The 24,772-nt window shown below is 46.3% G+C and overlaps 1 protein-coding gene across 1 annotated transcript in view; it reads right to left on the bottom strand.

The window, feature by feature from the left end:
• The window catches only part of MOB3B (MOB kinase activator 3B), a 178,830-nt gene that overhangs the window by 120,289 nt on the left and 33,769 nt on the right, over positions 1–24,772 (bottom strand). Inside the window, exon 2 of the mRNA XM_082256279.1 lies at positions 3,523–4,054. Coding sequence (XP_082112405.1) covers positions 3,523–3,940 — 418 coding nt within the window. The 5' untranslated portion in view covers positions 3,941–4,054. The remainder of the gene's footprint in view (positions 1–3,522; positions 4,055–24,772) is intronic.

The raw sequence follows: 24,772 nt of genomic DNA, 5'->3' as shown, positions 1-24,772 counted from the left end.
GCTACTTGAAAGACATCAGTGTCATCTTCAGGTGCTACTTGAAAGACATCAGTGTCATCTTCAGGTGCAACTTGAAAGACATCAGTGTCATCTTCAGGTGCTACTTGAAAGACATCTGTGACATCTTCAGGTGCTACTTGAAAGACATCAGTGTCATCTTCAGGTGCTACTTGAAAGACATCAGTGTCATCTTCAGGTGCTACTTGAAAGACAACAGTGTCACCTTCAGGTGCTACTTGAAAGACATCAGTGTCACCTTCAGGTGCTACTTGAAAGACATCAGTGTCATCTTCAGGTGCTACTTGAAAGACATCAGTGTCACCTTCAGGTGCTACTTGAAAGACATCAGTGTCATCTTCAGGTGCTACTTGAAAGACATCAGTGTCACCTTCAGGTGCTACTTGAAAGACATCTGTGTCATCTTCACTTGCTACTTGAAAGACATCTGTGTCATCTTCACTTGCTACTTGAAAGACATCTGTGTCATCTTCAGGTGCTACTTGAAAGACATCAGTGTCATCTTGAGGTGCTACTTGAAAGACATCAGCAAAAGAAGTGCAGGAAGTGCTTCTGCAAATCGGTGCGGGGAAGCAAAGTCGCCGTTGCATCAAATTGAAAGATGCCATTGCCAGCAATAGGCTGTGAGTTGTCATGCAGCAGCCCCAAAAAGGAAATTGTGGCTAGGGCCTTACACACTATTAGCACTTTATTTATTTTTTAATTCAAAACCATAGCGCGGGTACTCACATATATTTATTTGTCATGCGGCTTGACCTGTCAAATCGCTCCAATGTGAACGAGGGCTAAAAGCAGCTTTTTTTGTTTTTGAACTGCAGTGTGCATGAGCCCTTATGTGTTAAACTGAAAAAATGCAGCTATTGCGCTTTAAGAAATGACTGCATTGACTGAAATAACATGTCTCGCCTTTCTTCTCAATGATTTATTGCCATGATCTTCATAGCTGCACTGCTGTCACTCTATGTGACATCTAAATTGGATTTCTATTGGTCTTTATCCCTCATCAGATCTAGGACATGAATCAAAGCACGATGTACAGACTCGATTAGGTTTTCTTAGTAGTGACCATTGGCTGCATTATAAGATTAAACCCACCAAATACAGAAAATGTATTATAAACCTGCTGTCATTGCTGAAGGTTCCTGTCTGAAGATTTCTAGCTACCTATCCCTATGCATGTCATCTTTTTAATGTAAAACTTTAATCCAATCACTGTAGTCAAGAGCCCTTTCACATGAGCAGGGCCGCTGTTAGAAATCATAGGGCCCCATACAGCCTTCCTTACAGGCCTCCCCCCAACCCTGCCTACATTCATAGCCCCCCCTCCCCCCCCCCCAACAACCGTTCGGTTTTCAGTGTCACAGCGGCACTAAATTTATCCACCTACGCCCCAAAAATGAAAAAAAAAAAAAAGTCATCTGCTCCCACCTCTTTGGCCCCTTAGTTGACTTAATGGGACCACGGAAAATGTAATTTAAGCCCTGGTAAGCAAGTAGGAGTGAGGGTGTGATCAAGTAAAATAAATTTATTCAATTATGCAGAAATTAACAACAAAGCTTCCTCGGGCCCCCCTTGTTTAGGTGATAGGGCATGGGCCCTATTTAGTTGATGGGGTCTGGGCCTCCCTGTTTAGCTAATGGGGCCTGGGCCCAGTACAACAGATCAGAGGCCCTGCACATGAGCAATGTTGCTGACTTGCAATGTGTGGTGGATCACTTTGTCAGCAGGCTTAGTAGGCAATCCAGAGGTGATATGCCTAGTTCCGTATGCCTTTTTAAAAGGGTTACTGCAATATTCACTTCAATGGGTGTTGGCAGGCTGTATCACCTTCTGAAGGCAAAATGCCCCACTTTTTTGCCTTACAGCTGTGAAAACTTGTAAGAGGCCATCCGGTTGGAGCAGGCAGCTTAGGCAATTAAAAATGCACCTCATTGCCCTTGCATTGTCAATTAGGACTATGCCATAGACTTGGTATACCCAACAATGCATGATCTTATTTTATGCAGTTCCGTTTTCAGTGACATTCACTTAATAATGGCCAGTTATTGACCTTTTCCACCCAATATAGTTACTGAATGTCTGTACTCGTTTGCCATTTGCCACAGTTACGCGGTAATAAGTGACTGTATGCGCTGTTTTTTCCTTCTTGGAAATTTAAAAAAAATCCTATGATAAAATATTTTCAACCTTTAAAAATGTGCCTCAACTGCTTAGTTTTGCCACACCAACAATGCCCATATGAAAGGGGCCAAACTGTAACGAGCCACATTGCTATGTACGATACTGTAAGCGACGGTTCACATACACGCGACGCTACTTCCCGGGGCGACCTCCGAGATCGCGGTGCGAGCAGCGCGCCGCGACCTCGGAGCGGCCGCCACGGACTTCATAACATTGAAGTCTATGGCGATCGCCTCCTGGTCGCCCCAAAGAAGCTCCGGACCCTTGTGTCGCTCCTATTAGAACGGGTCCGCAGCTTCCCTATGGGAGGCGACCTGAGGCGACCAGGTCGCCTTAGTGTGAACGGGGGCTAAATGGCTGTTCTTGCCAAATGTTTGGTTGATTTAAAAGCAAACAGTGCAATCATGAAATGCAGCAAACCATACAGTAGGTAAACAGCTCCCACCCCACTTTCATGCATAGCCATACTAAGGATAGCTCGTGTGACCTGACAACTCCTCATGGCAGAGTTCAGCCTCAAAGACACTTTGGGATGGTCAAATTGCAACTATGACGGGTTGACCGTTCTCTGACGTCTTTGGCTAAAACACCCCTAAAGGCAAAATGATTCTATCCTTGAAAAAGGCAGAGGCACACTGATGGCATGCCATGTGATCTCATGTGTTTATGAGAATTGTTATTTCATTCATTCATTTATGGAAGCAAAAGCTGAAAGCAATTGAAAAAAAAAACATTAGAGAACTGCTTTCAGCTTTTTAAAAGCAGTCAAAAACATGGGAAGACGGGATATTGAGGTCAGGGGAATAGGAGATGCATCTAACAAGTAACCATAAGTTGATGCATCAACAAATATCAAAGTAGAACTATAGGCAAAACATTTTTTTATTTTGAATAGAGTAAGTGAGAGTAATAACTCCCATTGGGGAGATTTCCCTTCACTTTCTGTCCCATAGCGAAACAGGAAGTGAGAGGAAATCCCTACAAATTAAGGGAATTCCTTGGGGACCCCCAGGTCACCAGAACCAGTTTCCCAATTGGAAGGTTTTCCTTCTATAAGTTTTCTGGGGACAATCAAAAATGTAGGATTTTCTTTACTCTCACTTTCAATGATAATGGTAAACAGGAAAAATAAAGAGGGTGAATCTCCCTAATGGGGGCACAGACAGCAATAAAAACTGACAAACCTTCTAATCCCTCTCCACTCTATCCAAAATGAAAAACAAAGTTTTGCCTTTAGTTGTACTTTGTTAAATCTAGACAGATCTTGCACCAGTAAAGAGGCATTTAGGAGCAAAACTTTTTTAATGCCCAAATGAGACTTACCCACGCTAGTAGGAAATATATCTTCATTGTTAATTTGTACTTCAATCCAGTCCATAAGTAGATTCATATAATTAGGTGCTGGTAAGGCAGTAGGTTTCTTGTATTTCAGGTCATCTTGCCATCTATACTCATATTTTGGACCCCCAGACATAACAGGACAAGTTGTCTCTGTGCAGTAGTCACAAATGGTACCGTAGATGAGGTTAATCCTATTGAAAAAGTCAACCACATGAACAGCCACCCAGTCATTGAGGTCTTCTCCATTGGGCAGCTGAACCGTAGCCTTCAAGTCAACTCCAGAGCTCAGAGATGCCTGAGCCCGTTTATGTAACTCAAACCTTTGTGTGCCCGGATCGAACTTTCTCTTGGGTCGAAATGTCTTGTCCTTGTTAAATACTTGCTTTAGTCCTATTGACATGTCTTTTGTATTTGAAATGTAGCCTCAGCCTTCAAGTAAATTGAGTTTTGCACAAGATGGAGGAATGTCAGCAAGGTAAAAGCGGATCTGTCTTGGTTCACCTTATTTCATTTCCTAAGAAAAGAAGAGAAATTGTGTAAAAACATACAACTTAAAAGGCTAATGAACTATATTTTTATTGAATATTTTTTTAGTTAAAAAAGCTATATTTTCTGAAGTACTTTACAATTAATAGAACCGTTCAATCATTCACACGTTCTGGGACTTGGGGTCTCACAAGTCGGATCTCAAGTCGCACAAGTGTAAAAGGAGCCTAAGAGAGATGAAAACTTCTGTTGAATAGTTGTCCCCACAACAGGTGTTCACATTAGAAAAGTTTTACAATTAAGCCTGGTACACACAGGTAGTTTCTTTATGTTCAACCCAGTGGGCTGACCAAAAAAAAAAAAAGGGGAGCTCACTGTACTAACTATCCAATGTTAGTACAGCGATCTCCCCTCTGAGCTATTGTGTTTTGACAGGGGGACTGCCCCCCTCGCTGTTGGCTGCGAGTGCTGATTGAATGCCGCTAACCTGTTGGCTTTCCAGCACGTCCAGACAGAAGTTAGATGTTATGCCTGCTTCTGCTAGACAGATTGCTATACACACAGACCAAATGTTGGATGCAGTGGTTCGCCGGTTCTATGGTTAGCGTTCTCGCCTTCCATTATGGGAGCCCCGGGTTCGATTCCTGGCTACTGCACCAAAAAAAAAAAAAAAAAAAGACCAAATGTTGGACGGTTTCTGTTGAACCAGCTCGTATGTACCAGCCTTTAGCTATTGTTCTGGGGACAACTCCAACATGCCATATTTACGCTCACTTTTTTTCTTGGCGATAACAGTCATCAGGACAAACAGGGAGGTAGATCTTCCCAACAAGGACAGGGATAACGATATTAACTCTATATAGAAGACCTTTCCACACTCTATCCAAAAAAAAAAAAAAAAAACTTTAATCTCCATTTCTTCCATATCATTCCTATCTTTAGACCTCTTCCTCATCACTAACCCTTTGGACCTTTGGTTTTCACTCTACCTTCTCCCTCCTGGAGTTCCCTTAAAAACATCTTCAAGAATTCTAATACTTATCACATGACAAGCCACTACCTTATTTTTCAAGCTCATTCTGAAGACAATACCTTTACTATGATTTCACATGTTCATAGCTGTTGTATATTTATTTGTACATTTCCATTCTTTCATCTTCCCTCTACAAAATCTTCCTTAAACCTGAACTCCAGGTATGATCTCCATTGCATAGATAAATTGGTCCAGCTTGGGCCGATGCATGTACATTATTGTATGCATATCCCATACACTGAAGGACCACTGTTCAAGAGGATAATTACCTAAGGTCTTATTCACACTAGTAAAACCCTTCAGTTAAACTGTGTTTGTACCATCCCCCCATCTGCTCCTCTCACTGCAACTGCAGCTCACTAATGTAGAGTTCAAGGGTAAAGCAGGCCTGTCAAATGCTCTCCGAAGAGCAATCCGAATTAGAATAAAGCACGGGTGTAGGAGCGTGGTTGTAAACCTCAGACATGAATTGTGAACAAAGATATATATATATGTAGCACCCTACAGGTAGGTGCTAGGTAAATGTCTAGTGGGCCTTGTCTGCCTAACAGCAGGGCCATGATTTATTTTTGGTGGGGTGTCATGGCTTCCAGGTGTGTCTGCTGAAGTGGGGGGGAGTCTCCCCGCTGGCTCTGTGAGAGGCTTCTCAAAGGACAGTGGAGGAAACCCAATCAGGGATACATTCAGGCTTGTAACTACCCCAGAAGGCAGATTCTGCCGCAAAGGATTCTGGGAGTGGGTATAAGTTTGAGGGAGGGCATGACTCATTGTCTTTGGCGGGAAGCAGAGTCCCAGGAGGGAGAGGACAGCTGTCTCTCCTCCTGTCTGAAGAAGGTGGATATCTCGGGGTGCCGTCTGAGAATCCAGAGAGTGCTGAGTTGAGCTGAGGGGATCCGGTGTGCCGAGAGCCAGCGGAGAGCGAGAGGGGTCCAGTCCCAGGAAAGCCTACACAGGTCGGGAGTACTGAGGATTGCCCCTGGGGGTCTGCCTGGAGAGTTAGAGGAGACCACTCCGGAGAAGGTTCTAGCATCCAGATATCAGCTAGCTGTAAAGGGGGTACCTAGGTTGAGGACCCTGAAGTGACAGAGGGGGTACCTAATCAGGGGACCCTGAAGAGGTAAAGGGGGCACCATCAGTTTGGGCCCTGAAGAGACAGAGTACAGTGTATTGGTTGAGAGTTGCAGCCATACAGGAATTCATAACAATCTACCTCAAGCCAGTGCAAGGCTGGAGGAAGAAGTCAGTGACTTTGCAGTACAGCAGCGTTAGAAGCTCATTATTCTATAGTCCTGGATCTTCTGGACTCAAAGTCGAGGATTCAGCACTTCCTGTGTGTTCTAAGCGTCAGTGAGCATTGGCTAGCGTCGGCTGGTGTCAAGACAGCGATAACCACTTGCCGGCCGCCGCATGACTATTTAAGTCGGCGGTCATCCCCTCACAGGCAGAGCGACGTAGGGCTACGTCGCTAGCCTGTGAGGGTCTAGGGAGCGAGCGCGCGCCGCCGGAGCCACGCTCCCGCGTGGTCACGGACCCCCCCTGTGCGTGTGACCGGCGGACCCGATGTCCGCTGGTCAGTCGGCGATCGTCGGTGCAGAGGGAGAAAGGCAGGCGGCTGATGTAAACAAGCCGCCTGTCATTCTCCCCTGTGTAGGAATGGTGATCATACGGTTCTACTATGTAGGACCGTTGATCACTGTACCTACACCTCAAGCCACAGCCAATCACAGTTAGAATCACACCCCTAGGGACACACATAACCCCTCCCTCTCAAAAAAAGTTAACCCCTTCACTGCCAGTGTAATTTTACAGTAACAGTGCATATGTATAGCACTGATTACTGTAGAAATGTCACTGGTAACCCCAAAAGTGTCAAAAATGTCAGTCAAGGGTCCGATCTGTCCACCGCAATGTCGCAGTCCCGCAAAAAAAAAAAAAAATCGCAGATCGCCGCCATTACGCGTTAAAAAAAACAACAAAAATCTTTACCTTAGTTAGTAAACGCAATAACTTTTGCGCAAACCAATCAAAATATGCTTTTTGCGATTTTTTTTACCAAACATATGGTAAAAAAAAATTGGCCCAAAATGTTAAATTTTGATTTTTACTTTTTTTTGGGGGCAATTTCGTATAAAAAAATTTGAAAAATATTGTTATTTTTGCAAAATTGATGCTGTTTTTTTGTTTATAGCGCAACAAGTAAAAAAAAAAAAAAATCGCACAGGTGATCAAATACCACCAAAAGAAAGCTCTGTTTGTGGGAAAAAAATGACGTCAAATCCGTTTAGGTACAGCGTCTCACGACCGCGCAATTGTCCGTTAAAGTCACGCAGTGCCGAATCGCAAAATAGGCCCTGGTCAGGAAGGGGGTAAAATCTTCCAGGGCTTAAGTGGTTAACAGACATTTTCCGAGAAAGTCCCAAGTTGTACTTAGATGAGCCTAAGGAGTATCCCACTCATTCCCTTCTCCCATCCCCTTAAATACAATAAAACAACAAAACAAAGATGCCGAAGTTGTCAATGTCGCAGTTCTCACGCCCAGGGCCGCAGCTCACAAGGGCTGGACAGGTAAGCGGTAACAATGGCAGACCCTCATCAGGCTCAATGCCGGGAAAACCTGTTACATTTTATCTCTATAGTGTGTATTTGTTTCAGTTAAGAGCATTAAAGTGGAGTTCCACCCATTTTTGGAACTTTAGATCTATGTAATCCCCTTTAAAATGGCTTTTACCAATGGAAACTTTTTTTTTGCTAGTAAATACCTTAATTTCTGCTTTATTCCTCCTCTCCTCACTTCCGGGTCCGATCGGCGATGACATCATTCGGCGATTCGCAGTGTCTGCTGGGATGTATTCTATTCCAGAAATCTTGCAGTAGCTGAGCTGTACTGAGCCGTGCCTGCCCCGCCTCCGCCCCGCCTCCTCTCATTGAGTTGTATTGTATGCAATGTATTAAGGCCTCCTCCGCCCGCCTCCCTCGAGGCGGGGCAGGGAACGGCCTTAATACATTGCATACAATACAACTCAATGAGAGGAGGCGGGGCGGAGGCGGGGCAGAGAACGGCCTTAATACATTCATACAATATAACTCAATGAGAGGAGGCGGGGCGGAGGCGGGGCGGAGGCGGGGCAGAGAACGGCCTTAATACATTGCATACAATACAACTCAATGAGAGGAGGCGGGGCGGAGGCGGGGCAGAGAACGGCCTTAATACATTCATACAATACAACTCAATGAGAGGAGGCGGGGCGGAGGCGGGGCAGGCACGGCTCAGTACAGCTCAGCTACTGCGAGATTTCTGGAATAGAATACATCCCAGCAGACACTGCGAATCGCCAAATGACGTCATCGCCGATCGGATCCGGAAGTGAGGAGAGGAGGAATAAAGCAGAAATTAAGGTATTTACTAGCAAAAAAAAAAAGTTTCCATTGGTAAAAGCCGTTTTAAAGGGGATTACAAAGATCTATGTATTCCAACCTATTAAAAATGGGTGGAACTCCGCTTTAAGTGTCATTTCTGTCTGCTGCTTTGTTCCTCTGCTATCTGCTTGAATCACTTCTGAAAATGACACTAAGAGAAAAAAAGAAAAAAAGGTGACAGGGGAGGGCCCTTTAGCTAATTGACAGCCTCAGCTCTGTTCCTGTGTGCAGGGGGGTGTGTCCCTTTCCTCCAATCAGCTCTCAAAGCTCTTCTCACTGAGCTCTGCAGTGTATAATTTCAGCTCTCCATTCCCTTTTTTTCTGACAGCTTAGACAAGTTGTATAAATTCTGGACTTTGAATAGATGTAGTGTAGAGAAGACTGCAGACAGACTGGTCCAAGTTATGTAGGAGGATGGTTTAAACTTTGTGTATAACCTGATGATAGTCACGTCATTGGGTATATGGAAGGATTTACAATCCAGCTTTGGTTTTGCTAGTACTACGGTCTCATCTGAATATGTAACAGTAGGTATAAAAACAGTTCTAAAGAAGTGCATTTTAGAGATGAGTGATAAAATCATTGATGTCATAGCCGCCTTAAGTGAATTACAGCATGTTTCTGCAGCAGCTTCTCCTTCTTCTGTTTCCTAGGACACGCACACTATTGTCTACATTTATTGTGAAGGCCAGATGACAGAATGATTTTCTTCCTTGGTGTCGTTAGATTTCACGAGGGCCAGCTTTTCATCCAAGTAGTCATTTACTGCAATCTTTTATACTGCCTTCCCTGTCCACATCTGTAATGAACATTTTGTAACCGATAGTACTTGTTCAGCTATGTGCTGAAGCTTATTGCTTCTAACAGTGTGTTGACAAGTTCCCCAGTGAAAGGCGTCTAAACTAACTGTACGTGTGCTGTACGGCGTAGTGGAGTTAATTACCACGGTGTCACCGTGACTGGAGGATGAACTCCATAATGACTCTTGTGTGTCTAGGTACGGACTCTCTGCGGTTTTCTCTTCTCCTGCTGTACGCGGGCGGATATGTTCATAGACTCGGCATGATTCTTCTTTGAAGAAAACAAAACAAGTCATGACAACTCACAGTTCTGACCAATGATGTCACACTGCATGCTTTACATTCATGTGGCTAAACATGTACGTACGCTATGAACACAAATATGAATGACATGACCATGTGCACAATTCATTCTTCACGTTAAGGCCTCATGCACACTGGACCTTATAAAAACGCCAGTAGCTTTGTAGTGAGAGTTTTTCATTTTTTTTTAGCTTTTTTTGCAATTGCGTTTTACAGCGTTTTTAGCTAAAAATCACCTCTCACATTTTAGTAACTCCGACTTCCCCACAATGCAATGCTTGCCAGAATTGCATCGCATGGGTATTCACACCGATTCGATAAGATTTAGGTGCGAGGAAAAAAAGGGTCCTACAACATTTTGGTGCAAATGTGGATCCTTTTTTCCCCCCGCATCAAAATCGCATCACATTGGTGTGAACACCCATGCAATGCAATTCTGTCAAGTTCACTGCATTTTGCAATCTGTTTCGGGGTGTCGTTCATGGAAGATTAAGCCCCCGTTCACATCGGGCATGCCAATTCAGAGCATATTGCCGGCAACGTCACTGTCTGAATTGATGCAACCCTGACTTTGAGGCGCCGCACCAGTTCTTAAAAGTAGTTTCTGCACTACTTTTGGCGACTTCAATAGACATCTGTGCAAGAACCCATACAGATGTCTGTGAAATCGCCCCCCGAAGTTGCACTGACATGCGAGTTTTAAATTGTCTGCGTTCAGCTGAATGATTTCAAACCCGCCCTCAGTGTGAACTGGTGCCGTTGCCGGCAATAGGCTCCGATTTCACATGCAATTGGACATGACAAATCAATTGCCAAATCAGCATAATATCAGCAGGGCTTCATGTTCCATGAACGATACCGCAAAACAGATTGCAATGCGCTTGCCAGAATCACACCCATGCAATGCAATTAGGTGTGGAGAAAAAAAAGGGTCCTACAACATTTTGGTGCAAATGTGATGCAAGTTGAGCTATACAAAATATATGGCTCAAATTGCATTGCACAGACATCACATGTAATGTGCACAGAATGCAGTGCGTTTTTAGTGCAAATCACATGCGGTGTTCAGCACGCACCAGTGTTAACCCAGGCTATGTTCAATGAACAACACCTCGAAACAGAAGCCCCGGAAGATTTTACCCCCTTCCTGACCAGGCCCTATTTTGCGATTCAGCACTGCGTGAATTTAACAGACAATTGCGCGGTCGTGCGACGCTGTACCTAAATGAATTTGACGTTCTTTTTTTCCCCACAAACAGAGCTTTCTTTTGGTGGTATTTGATCACCTCTTCAATTTTTTGATCATGCGCTATAAACAAAAAAAGAGCGACAATTTTGCAAAAACATCAATATTTTTCACATTTTTTTATATGAAATTCCCCCAAAAAATTTAAAAATCTAAATTTTTTTAACATTTTTGGCCAATTTGTTTTCTGCTACATATGTTTGGTAAAAAAAAAAAAATCGCAATAAGCGTATTTTGATTGGTTTGCGCAAAAGTTATTACTAACTAAGGGAAAGATTTTTGTAATTTTTGTTGTTTTTTATTTTAACGAGTAATGGCGGGGATCTGCAATTTTTTTTGCGGGACTGCGACATTGCGGCGGTCAGATCGGACCCTTGACTGACATTTTTGCCACTTTTGGGTGTACCAGTGACATTACTACAGTAATCAGTGCTATACATATGCACTGTTACTGTAAAAATGACACTGGCAGGGAAGGGGTTAACTTTATTGGGGAAGGAGGGGTTAAGTGTGTTCCTAGGGGCGTGCTTCTTACTGTGCAGGGATGTGGCTGTGTGTGTAACAGCAGAGATCTACGATCCTACATAGCAGGACCATATGATCTCTGCACTTACACAAGGGAGAATGACAGGCGGCTTTGTTTACATTAGCCGCCTGCCTTTCTCCCTCTGTAACGGACGATCGCGAGTGACCGGCGGACATCGGGTCCGCCGGTCACTCGCGCTGAGGTGTCCGTGAACGAGCGGGGGCGGGAGCGCGCCTCACCCCTATTGGCTCACAGGCTAGTGACGTACCGGTACGTCACTTTGCCTGCATGGGGCTGACTGCCGCAGTATATGTACTTGCGGCAGTCAGCAAGCGGTTAAAAAAAGCGATGGAATAAAAAATTTTTACATTTTTTTTTTTTTTTTTTTAATACCAGTTAGCAGTGTTTTTTGGCGTTATCGACGTTAGAGCGTTTTTACAGCTGTAAAAACGCCACTCAAAATCCACTCGTTTTTGGGGTTTCTTACAGCGAGAAACTGCTCCTGCCAAAAACTGCTGATAGCAGCCTATGTGTGCATGGACACATAGGATAACATGCTGGGGAGTTTACTGGCTGTAGAAAAAAAAACATCTGTTGCCAAAAACAGCTGCTGTAAAAATGTCCAATGTGCATGAGGTCTAAAATTTGAGGGCTACAATGGGAATTCTCTGCCTCCCTCCCTTTGAACCGCTCTGCTTACATTTTTCAACTGATTGCTTTCTTAATGCCTTGTTTTTTTAAAGTGATTCTGCATGCTCAAGGTTTTTGTTACCTTCATGCATTCTACGTATGAAGGTAAAAAAAACCTCCTGTGTGCAGCAGCCCCCCCAGCACTTCTAATACTTACCTGAGCCCCATCACGGTCCAGTGATGTCCACGGGAGCCATGGCTCTCTGGGGACTTTCCCTTTTCATTGGTTGAGGCCACGGTCTCCTGCTACTGTCAGACCACAGTCATTGAGCCAATGAGGATTGAGAGGGGGCGGAGCAGGGCTGAAACACAGCTCTGTGTGTGAATGGACACACAGAGCTGTGGCTCAGGAATGAGCCTGCTTGGGTGCCCCCCATTGCAAGCTGCTTGCTCTGGGGGAACTTGGAAAAAGGGAGGGGCCAGAAGCACCAATGGGGACCTGAGAAGTGGAGGATTGGGGCTGTTCTGTGCAAAACCATTACACAGAGCAGGTAAGTATGACATGTTTGTTATTTGAAAAAATAAATTGCCCTTAATATAGTTACATAGTAGTTAGGGTTAAATAAAGACAATAGTCCATCCAGGTGTGTGTGTGTGTGTGTGTGTGTGTGTGTGTGTGTGTGTGTCAGGATATCACTTTATAGCCTTCATTTTTTAGGCACTTTCTCCATTGGATTTAATCACTGAGTATGCAGCTTCATTATCTGGTAATCCTTGCCTATGTATCGTTTAAGGCGCTTTTCCACTGCATGGAACCGTACCGGTTCGGCCTGCTTTTGTGCTTTTCCACTGCTGGTACTGCATGGTATAGGGTCGGAACGGTTCGGTACGGTACGGTATAGGTTTGCTTTTCCACTGCATGGAACCGAACGGTACGGTACGGTACGGCCCTGAAAAACAGTACCTACTCGATTGTGGTTCCAACAGGTACCAAACTGGTACCATATCCCACAATCCTTTGCATGCAGTCACTACTAGCCACTGATTGGTCAAAGAATCCCACCCACCCGGTTGTTATCCCACCCACTTAACTTTAGTACTACTTTAGTGGAAAAGCAAACCTATACCATAACGTACCGAACCGTTCCGACACTATACCATGCAGTACCAGCAGTGGAAAAGCAAACCAGGCCAAGCAGGGCCGAGTAGAGCCGACCTGGTACGAGCCGGTACTTGCAGTGGAAAAGTGCCATTAGGCTGATATCCTGACTGCTGCCCCAGGTTTCTTGTTTTAGAGTGGCATCTTTCTCTTGCAGTGTCCTATGAAGCCACCCTTGCATGCAGGATTATAGTTGTGTCTCCCTACACTGTGTGCATCAATAGAAACACAGCCCCATATCCTAGGAAGGCAAGACACACCTCTGTTCCTCCCACCTCTCTTCCACTGTCCACCCTTTCCTGTGAAGACTGAAGGCTCAGGAGAGCAGGAGCCAACAGCATGTTTGTAACTAGCAACTGCTAGGGTAAGAATTTTAACACAGTTTACTACCGAACATTTATTTTATTGTGCTCAATGTGGTAGGTACCTTTCACATTTGCGGATAGGGTAAATTTTTTTCAGGTAGGCACAATCCAACCCTTCAGGTCCCCTTTATGGAACGATGGACGTCAACCAACACCTTTGACACCCGCCAACATCAGATCCTATCTGCTAAAAAAACAGATGGATGGGGATCCGTTCCCCATCCGTCTGGCTGATCGGATGGCAGTCATGAGTAAAACGGACAGGTGGTCCATTTACATCCGACCGCCCATAGAGGAGAGCGGGCTGTGTCTGTTCTACATAAGTGGAGTGGACCCGGATCTGCCTGCGAAGTGGGGATAAGCGGAAAGATTCTCCGCTGAGCAGGCAGACTTTTAAGCTATAAAATGCTTAGAGTTCAGTACTACTTTTCCATTGTGGTTATGTGGACAAAGACAATGGATGATCTGGATGACATTTGCATATAGCGGGCAAGCATCAAATGCTCACATAAGTGAAGAGGCAGCTGTGGGGCGACAGGTGCAGTACCGGAGGGATACTGCTGGAGTAAGGAATAGTATCATTGTATTTTATGTTACCCTGAGACAAAACAGGCATTAAACCCTTGCAGTGCAGGAGGGCCCCACTGCAAGGGTGTCTTTTTTTTTTTTACATTTCTGGAGTTCGGCTTTAACCACTTCAGCCCCAGAAGGTTTTGCCCTCTTAATTACCAGGCCATTTTTTGCGATTCAGCACTGCGTTACTTTAACGGACATTTGCGCGGTCGTGCGACGCTGTACCCAAAAAAAATTGATGACCTTTTTTTCCAGCAAATAGAGCTTTTTGGTGGTATTTGATCACCTCTGTGGTTTTTATTTATTGCGCTATAAACAAAAAAATATATATATTTTTCACGTTCTCCTATATAAAATTTCCAAAAAAAAAAAGTTAAAAAAAAAAAAAAAATCACATTTTTTTCATCCTCTTAGGTTAATTTGTATTCTGCTACATATTTTAAATTTCAATAGGTTTTTATTGTTTTAAATGCAAAGGAAAAGGGTACACAATAAAACAGTTCAGAGAACGTCTGTTGTAAAGTACATGGGTACAACTTAAAGTACAACGAGTGACACAGTCCCCGAAGGGATACATAATAGCATACAATATTTCCAAGTGATACCTTATTTGCCACGTCCCCGGCCGGTCGGTCCGGGCTAGGCCCGGATCCGCCCCCTCCCAGCGCCCCACAGGGGAACATACTGCGCCGAATGGAGGGGGGCGGTCGTCCAGATCCCAGCCCACCACCAACCCCCGGCCTCAGGGGAGCTCTGTAGCCGCAGTAATATACCAGATAAGAGATCTAATGTGCTTAGTAAGGTCGCTCTATGCGGCAGTGACAAATCTAACAGCGTCTCTAAAAATAAGAGTCAACAGAAAGTCAGAAAAGAAAAAGGAAAAACAGAGAGGGAATATAAAGAACTGGGAAGGAAAAGAAGGGGTAGGGGGTAGAGAAGGAGTAGGGTACGGGGGCAAGGGGAGGGTGGTGTCCAGGTCCGCCACATGTAAACCCAATAGCCATGGGGAGGCGCTCCCAGGGGAGCTCCCCAGGAGAACCACACTTACAACTGAGTCCCCGCTAGATATCGCATCCAGGGGTCCCAGGTTTTCTCGAATAGAGGCAATTTGTCCTGAAGGATCGCCACCATTCGCTCGTTTACCATTATCCATGTCAATTTTGTCTTTAGCAGTTCTAATAATATCATCGGGGATCGCCATGAGCGAGCTATGGCAATCTTGGCTGCCGTAAAAATGAGAGCAACCAGACGTTTCGTGTGTTTAGGAGCCATAGTTATTGGCTTACCCAGCAACGCCTGGGTAGGGGATTTAGACAGGTTAACGCCAGTGAGTGAATATATAAAGTTGTATACTCGGATCCAGAATCTGCGGACCTTGGGGCAGGTCCACCATATATGCATGACCGTGCCAGGCTGTCCGCAGCCCCGGAAGCACAAAGGGGAGGCCTCTCTGATCGCCGCTGCCAGCCTGACAGGGACCATGTACCACCTCAGAAGTACCTTATAATTGGCCTCTATCAAAGAGGTATTAATTAGTGACTTTGAGTTCAGTATCGCCAGCTGATTCCATTCGGCCCTGTCCATCTCCTCCCCCAGGTCTGCCTCCCATCGAACCATATATGGTAGTTTAACATCATCCTCCTGTAACACTGTATATATTGAAGAGATAAATCCCTTCTGTCTATCAATATTGGTACAAAGGTACTCCATTGGAGTCGAGGTAGCTATATCGCCGACACTCTTTAGGGAGGAAACATAATGGGAGATTTGAGCGTAGCGGTACAGCTCCTCCTCTGGAAGAGAGTATTTGTCCCTCAATACAGATCTGGAGAGAATACCCCTACTATCGCATAAGTCGGCTAGACGAAGTAGACCCTTATTGGTCCACCAAGCGAAAGCTAGGGGACAGAGGCCCGGGGGAAATCGCGGGTTACCCAATAAGGGCGCTAGTGGGGCATGAGGAGATCTGAAACTATGTCGTTTCGCCAGTCGGTCCCATATTCCCAGAGACAGGGACAGGGTGGGACAAAGGATTGCGGGGCGGTTCTTTGGCAGTAGCCACATTAGATGTTCAATGAAATGAGCAGATACATGACTGGCCTCCAGCTGCATCCAAATCGGGCGGGGTTCTCTGGAGTGAAATTTTATTAAATGAGTGAGCTGTGCAGCGTAGTAATATTTGAGAAAATCAGGGACACCCAAACCCCCCCTCAATTTAGGCGTATACAGAGTGCGTCTATTTACCCTAGGCCTCTTATCTCCCCATATAAACTGTACAACCTTGTTCTGGAATGCTTTGAGGTCCGGCATATTGATAGATATTGTCAAAGTACGGAATAAATAGAGTAAACGTGGCAAGATATTCATTTTAACCGAGTGCAACCTGCCGAACCACGACGGGGGGTTGGTCGCCCATCTGTTGAGATCTGCCCCCAGGGTTTTGTATAGGGGAGGGTAGTTAGCTGCATAAAGCGTAGTGATCGAGGATGTCAAATAGATGCCTAGATACGGTAGAGATTTCTCCTGCCATCGGAAAGGAAAAGCGCTCCGAAGCGTCGACACAGTGGCGTCATCCAAAGTGAGGTTCAGGGCCTGGGACTTGGACCGGTTCACCCGCAGACCTGACACCGCAGCGAACAGCTCCAAGTCCTGAAGCAAATTAGGAATCGAAACCAATGGGGCAGACAGGTACAACAGAATATCGTCCGCGAAAAGGGCACACTTATGCTCCCTGGGTCCGCAGGGAATACCCTGGATATTTGGGTTGAGACGAAGCTTGATCGCCAAGGGTTCTAGGGCCAGGATAAACAATAGGGGGGACAAAGGACAGCCCTGACGGGTGCCCCTACAGATTTCCAAGTAATCTGAACTATAACCCTTGATCGACAATTTTGCCACTGGTTCGCTGTATAGAGTCCGCATCAGCGTGAGGAAAGAGGGCCCGAACCCAAATCTCTCCAATGTGTGCCACAGGTAGTCCCAGGACAGAGAATCAAAAGCTTTATGCAAATCGAGGGATAATAACATACCTTTCCGACTCCCCTCCCCATCCCAGTTAGACTGTAAAGCAGATATAACGTTGATAGCTCGTCTAGTTTGGTCGGATGCCTGTCTAGTCGGGACAAATCCCACTTGGTCAGGGTGAATGTAGTGTGCTAAAAATGAGTTCAGGCGGTTGGCCAAAATTTTAGTCATAATTTTCACATCTAAATTGATAAGGGAGATCGGTCTATAATTCAAACAGTCACCGTGGTCCTTGCCCGGCTTAGGGATGACGTGTATGAAGGCATTATTTTCGTACCGAGGGATGGGGGAACCGCGTCTGATCTCATTGAAATAAGAACAGAGGTGAGGGGCTAGAAGGTCGCTGGGCCCGGGGCTTTGGAAGGGTTAATGGTTTTTATGGCCGATAGAACCTCAAACTCCGTAAATTCCCCGTCCATTATGTCACCGTGTTCTACGGACAATCGCGGTACGGGGAGGTCCCGGAAGAACTCATCCAACCGAGAGCCCTGAGGAGGACCCGGGGAGGAGTACAGTTTAGTATAAAAATTGTAAAATTCGTTAACAATCAGCTGCGGGTTTTGCGTTCTATTGCCATTGCGAAGTTTCAATTTTGGAAGTGCAGGGGAGAACAGTCGTGGGGTCAGCTTGCGAGCCAGCAGGGTATGTGGTTTGTCGCCCATGGTATAGTATCGGTTGCCCGACCACCGGATAGATTTTTCCGTGCGGGTAGTCAAACTCATGTTGAGGGTCAGTCTGGCGGAGTCTATTTTAGGTCGTAAGTCAATGTCAGGGTTACGTTTCTGTTCCCTCAGAAGGTCCCTGAGGTCCGACTCCTGTCTGTGTATATCCTGGGCACGTTCCCTCTTTTTCCTGGAAGCTATCTGAAGTAACTTACCCCTGATCGTGGCCTTGTGCGCCGCCCAACGAATCGCCGAGGAAGTGGCAGTGGCAGTATTTTCCAGGAAGTATTGAGTTATAGCACCCTCCACCTCCTTGAAAATAGTCGGGTCAGTGAGTAGGGAGGCATTAAGTCTCCAGGGAGCGGGTTTTGGTTTCGTCCAGAGGTCAGAAACTGTCATAGCCACAGGTGAGTGGTCCGACCAGGGGGTTACTAGTATCCGAGACTTCAAAACAAACGGGAGGAGCGGTGACATAGTGAACAGGTGGTCAATGCGGGCGTAGGTCTTGTGGGCATGAGAATAGTGCGTAAAGTCTCTAGTGGTAGGGTGGTCGTTCCTCCAGACGTCCACCAAATCGTGCGAATGCAGCAGGCGAGCCAATTTGACTCCCTGTCTAGGGACATGCCGGAGGGAAGTTCGGAGGGAGGAGGACTTGTCCATAACTTGGTCCAACGGAAGGTTGCTATCTCCCCCAAAGATGACATGGCCCGCTGCATGCGGCATGATAACTGTGAGCATAGACCGGAAGAATTCCAGTTGACCCACATTCGGGGTGTAATAGGAGACCAACGTCACCTCGTGTTCATTGATTGTGCCATGCACCATAACATATCTACCTTCTTTATCGCATATCACACTTTTAGGCGTGAAAGGGACCTTTTTTGCTATGCAGATGGCCACCCCTTTCTTCTTATCAGAACTGTTGGACATGTAGCAGGTAGGATATTTCGGACTCAGAAATTTCGGGGAGGAAGAGTGGGCAAAATGAGTCTCCTGTAGGAGAAGGATGTCAAAACCTTGTTTGGAATAGTATTGGAATGCCTTAGTTCGTTTCACTGGCGCATTGAGACCCTGAACATTATGGGTCAGGATCTTAAAGGGAATTGGGGCTAGATTCGTCATTGTGGTTCAGCAAGCTGCACTCGGCCAAATACACTGACAATCCCCCCCCCCTGTATAGGCAGACCTGAGGGAAGTACGACTTTTTCTACGGAAACTGCAAGACCCGGACACCATGGGAAAACCTGGGGGAGGAGGAAGGGGAGAAAGAGGGGAGGAGAAAGCAGTGAAAGAAAGAAGGGGCAAGGAGAGGGAGCCCCCCCCCCGCCCTTCCCCCCCCATTTCCAAGGGGGGGGGAGATTGGAAATACGCCATCCAAAACCTGAATATCATCTAAAAAAGGCTGGTTGTGGGGTCCAGCTCCCCCAGAAAACATGCGAGGTCGCTCACAGCCTAAGCCATGAGCGAAATCGCAAATGGTCAGTGGCATGTGGAAGCATCCCGAGCAGTTCCGCTCCAAACCCTCCCAGCTACTCGCCGAGTATCATGAGGAGGAGCTGTCCCAGAGGCTCAATGCACAGTGTAAACATACTCAGGCAACAGCAACAAAAACATCAGGGCCCAACTGTAGTCTGGTCATGACCCGGGAGGCCGAGCCTTCATCTCGTAGTGTGCCCACCAGGGAAATATGCAGAGACAATTGAACAACACAAAAAAAAAAAAAAAAAAAAGTCCCAAAAACTGTAAACTGCAGGACGACAACAGTGACCTAAAGAAAAAAACAGTCCAAATCCACAGGGACCGCTTCGGTCTATTATATCGACAGTTCCTAGATATGGGGGGTTGTAGGCACCCCAGAAGAATAGATACAACACCCGAAAAAGAAAAGGAAACAATATAACATCAAAAAGGGAGTAAGAACAGTCTCACGTGGGCCGCTTCCGATAGGGCGGTCTAGGTCATCATCTCCAAGCGTCCACCGGGGTGTAGCTACATCCAGTTCGGAACAGTCGCATCTCAACTTGAAAGCAAAAAAAGGAAGAATAAGAAGAACAGAGTCAACAGTAACTGTGGATAGCGATCTGTCATATGGCACTGGCACCTATGTAGGTGGCAAGAGAAGGATCCAAAAGATTTGCTCGCGCCGTTATAAGGCCTCATGGTGGCGTGTGTGTGCGGGCATGTCCCCTCCGGCTCCGTTGGGACCATAGTGGGGACAAAGGCCTGGTTGACGTCGTCGGGGATACTGAGCGAGGTCTAGGTGAGGGGCCCTCCTTGGAGAGGAGTCCCAGGCCCAAAAGCACTTCTTCTCCGTCCGGAAAGGTAGAAAAGGAGTGTGTTTTCCCCTTATAAGTGAAGGACAGGCGGAAAGGAAAGGACCATCTATATTTAATCTGCCTGTTGATGAGATGGGTCAATAAAGGCTTCAGTGATCTCCTCCTTTGTATAGTGGTTTGAGAGATATCTGCGAAAATTTGAATCGGGTGACCTTGTAGAGTGAGATCGGATTTAAAGCGGGCCGCAGCCATCACCTTTTCCTTAATCCTATAAAAGTGCGGCTTAACAAGGACATCTCTAGGCAGGCCATCTTGGCGCGGGGACGCCAAGGCCCGGTGGAAGCGGTCCAATTCCAGATAACTAGGCGTGATATCAGGAATGAGGGTAGTCATAAGTTCATGTATGGTTGGTTCCAGGTCCGTAATGGACTCAGGGAGGCCCGTATTCTAAAATTATAGCGACGGGACCGATTTTCCAAGTCCTCAATTTTATCTTGGGCCTGATCGAGGCGATCTTGCAGGGAGACTATCAGTTTGTGATTCTGATTGACTCTCCTCACTGTGCCATCCACTTTAGATTCAATGGAGTCCAATCTATTGCCAATGTCCTGTAAGTCCCCCTCTAGGTCTGCTGTAATAATCGCACATGCTTTGGAAAGTTCCTGCTGCAGTAAAGCAGAGAATCTAGCTATCAGCACGGAGTCCCCCGAGTATGGTGCCTGGGGTGGAGGGGGGGCTGAAGATGACATAGAGCCTCCTTGACTCAGTGCTATGTCGGCCATGTCCGCCATTTGCCTATCCAGGGAGGAGGCTGGGGACGCCGCTCCCTCAGAGGAGGCCTGATATGGGGAGAAGTGTGGCGCAGGTGCCTGCGAGTGTTGTGAGGGGTCCCCTTGCGATTGTGAGGATTGTGAGGAGAAAAGGTCTCTTACCCCCTCCATGATTGCCGCTGTAGGTGCCCGATGGTCAGGCGCCGCTTGTGTGGGCGGAGGGCCGTTCCGGGCCGTGGAGCTGCGGGTCGCCGCCATCTTGGCCCCAGGATACTGTGACTTGGGAGGAGAGGGGCGCACCGAAGAAGATGACTGGAGCGCGGACGAGTGCTTTTTCTTCGGGTTTCCCGATCCCCTGCGATGCAGCATCGCCTCCGCTGCAACCTGCGAGTCCTCCGGAGTGTCAGCCCGCTCTCTAACTGCTGATTTTAGCTGTGGATCTGTCGGGATGTGCGGAGCACGGTCAGATCATGTCCGACGTCGGCACCGCGCGCATGCGCACTTGTGCTACATATTTTTGGTAAAAAAAATCCCAATAAGCGTATTTTGATTGGTTTGCGCAAAAGTTATCGCATCTACAAACTATGGGAAAGATTTATGTCATTTTTATTTATTTTTTTACTAGTAATGGCGGTGATCTGCGATTATTAGTGGGACTGCGACATTGCTGCGGACAGATTGGACACCTAACTGACATTTTTGACACTTTTCGGGGGACCAGTGACATTACTACAGTAATCAGTGCTAAAAATATGCACTGTTACTGTACTAATGACACTGACAGAGAAGGGGTTACCCTGGGGTGATCAAAGAGTTAAGTGTAAGCCTAGGGGAGTGTTTTCTAACTGTATGGGGGAGGGACTTGTGAAATGATCATAGAAACCTGTGATCCTATAAAGGAGGATCACAGGCTCTCTGTGTTCATTCCAGAGAGAACAAGGATCTGCTGTGTTTACAACAGCGGACCACGGTTCTCTCTTTACGGGGAGCAATCGCAGGTGCCCGACGGCGATCAGCGGCCACCGGCCCCGTGGATTGGCTTCCCTGCTGCCTAAGGTATGGCGGTTCGGGCAGCTGAGCCAGCCTGCCGCAGTATATCTGTGGCGGGCGGTCAGAAAGTAGTTAAGGAAACACTTGTGAAAGAAATAAATAAGTTATAGTTGCTGATTCTCTAAGGCCGGCCATAGACGGAAAATTGCTTGATTCTCTCATCAACACAAGACGGTGTTGATTGGGAAATCCCTCTCGCAGGGCCATTGTGTTCTCCCAGCAGGGGGTGGGGCTGGTTGAGAGGGGTGAAGGAAGCCATCCCCACGGGGAGAGCAGAGTGATTATAGCTGGTGGCTATAGCAGCCGCTAGCAACATTCGCCTGTTAAATCTGACAGGCCCAACTTGGGTACAATCAGCCTGCCCATACATGGTTAAAATCTTGGCCGGTTCCTGCTGAATCGGCCAAGGATCAAACCGTATATTGCCGACCTACTTGCCGATCCTCTTTCCTAATGCGCTAGTTGCCTGGCTGTCATTCTGTCTTCTAAACTCAGTGATCCAGAATGTACAGATGAGTAATTTTGACTTTTCACTGACTTCCATGTACTATGCCATTCTGCACAGCAGTCAGGAAGCCATCAATAGCAACCCCTATATATCCCGCATGACAAGCCTACTTTACGCTATGACGAAATGCTGCTGGTTAAAGTGGATTTTCTCAGTGAACACTAGATTACTGTATATGGAACTGTAAATAGTGCTTTCCTTTAGAGGCTGCAATAAACCCTTTCCTGGAAAAATATGGGTCATGAGGTTTAGCTCCTGATACACAAACAGCTGGTCCTTAGAAAAATGAACATTTTGTTTTAAGCTGAACTCTGGACAGAAAATAATGACACAAACCAATGCAGCTCTGTATTAATCAACACAACTTCAAATGCATTTTTTAAATTCAAGCAATGTAACTACCTGAAGATGATCTGGTATCAGCCTCTTGAATTCTACAGTACATCAGAACTCAGACTGGGAGAGGGAGAAGCAGCACAAGGAGCCAATCAAACATGCTGTAGTGCTCATGTGCTGACAAGGAGCATGCTGACTGGAGGATAGAGCAGAGTGACATAGATACGTTTATCGGTTTGCTTCTTCTCCCTTCACTACCCAGTCAACAGCTGGGAGAGGGAAAAAAACCTGTAAAGATTTCTGAACTGTAGCAAAAATAAAGTAGGCCTTCTGCCCTGCCAGACAAGGTTGAGCTGCATAAATCTAAAGACTGGATGGACAAACAAACAAATCATTTTGGCAGGTAAAACAGCTCCCATTTATGTATTTAAAGCGGAGTTCCACCCATTTTTAATACGTTGGATTACATAGATGTATGTAATCCCCTTTAAAACGACTTTTACCAATGGAAACTTTTTTTTTTTTTTGCTAGTAAATACCTGATTTTCTTGTTTATTCCTCTTCTCCTCACTTCCGGGTCCGATCGGCGATGACGTCATTCGGCGATTCGCAGGGTGTGCTGGGATGTATTCCATGCTAGAAACCTCGCAGTATTACCCAGGAGCTGAGCTGTACTGAGCCGTGACCTGCCCCGCCTCCGCCCCGCCTCCTCTTAGTGAGTTGTACTGTATGCATTGTATTCAGCCCGTGCTCTGCCCCGCCTCTGCCCCGCCTCCTCTCAGTGAGCTCAGTGAGGATATAATGCTTTCAGTCCTCGCTCACTGAGAGGAGGCGGGGCGGAGGCGGGGCAGAGCACGGGCTGAAAAAAAAGGCATACAGTACAACTCACTGAGAGGAGGCGGGGCAGGTCACGACTCAGTACAGCTCATCTCCTGTGTAATACTGCGAGATTTCTAGCATGGAATACATCCCAGCACACACTGCGAATCGCCGAATGACGTCATCACCGATCGGACCCGGAAGTGAGGAGAGGAGGAATAAATGAGAAAATCAGGTATTTACTAGCAAAAAAAAAAGTTTCCATTGGTAAAAGTCGTTTTAAAGGGGATTACATACATTTAGAGTTACGAAAATGGGTGGAACTCCACTTTAAATTATTATTTAGCTGTTCTCCTGAAGTCTTTTAAAAGTGATACTAAAGTCTATTTTTTCTGTAAATAACAACAAACATCTTCGACTTCCCTCCTCTGTGCAGTTGGTTTTGCACAGAGCAGCCCAGATCCTCCTATTCTCGGGTTCCTTGATGGAGCTCCTGGCTCCTCCCTCCTGTCGAGTGCCCCCACAGCATGCAGCTTACTATGGGGGCACACGAGCCAAGCCGCAGATGTGTGAGTCCATTCAGACATGGAGCCGTGTTGCAGCCCCACCCCCCTCTCTCTCTCCTCATTGGCTAACTGAATGTGATTGACAGCAGTGGGAGCCAATATCTCAGCCAGTCAAGAGGGAAAGTCCCGGATGGCACTTGTGCACATCGCTGGATTGAGAGGGGGCTCAGGTAAGTATTAGGGGGGCCCGAGGGGGGCTGGTGCACACAGGTTTTTTATTTTAAAGCATTGAATGCATTAAGATTAAAAAAAAAAAAAACCTTCTGCCTTTACAACCACTTTAAAAAGGAGAAGTTTGGAGTGCATAAAAATAATAAACACACCTACTCACCTCTGTGATGCTACAGCTGTCCCACATTGGCTCTAAGATCTGAGTGATCACATGACCACTGATCATTCAATTCTCAGTCAGCTCTGAACAGAAAGCGGAGACTGTTTATCGTGTTTCTCAAGCGCTGGCTGGAGCAGCTGGCTCTGGCTCCTAGCCCTATGCTGAGAGCTGGAACCAGCTGTCAATCATGCAGCTGGGTGCATCCCGACAATATTGTTGGGATCCTTCTATAGCCTGAATTGGCTCTGCCACATCAGCTGACAGCAGGCAATAGCTCTCTATAGGCTGACTCTGGATCACAGGAGACTTGAAGACCAAAAAAGATTTGGCCATGCCTCTCATAAGTACAGTA

Source organism: Pelophylax lessonae, assembly GCF_965119305.1.
Source record: "Pelophylax lessonae genome assembly, chromosome: 1".
Lineage (NCBI taxonomy): Eukaryota > Metazoa > Chordata > Amphibia > Anura > Ranidae > Pelophylax > Pelophylax lessonae.
This window is presented reverse-complemented; position numbering and strand designations above follow the sequence as displayed.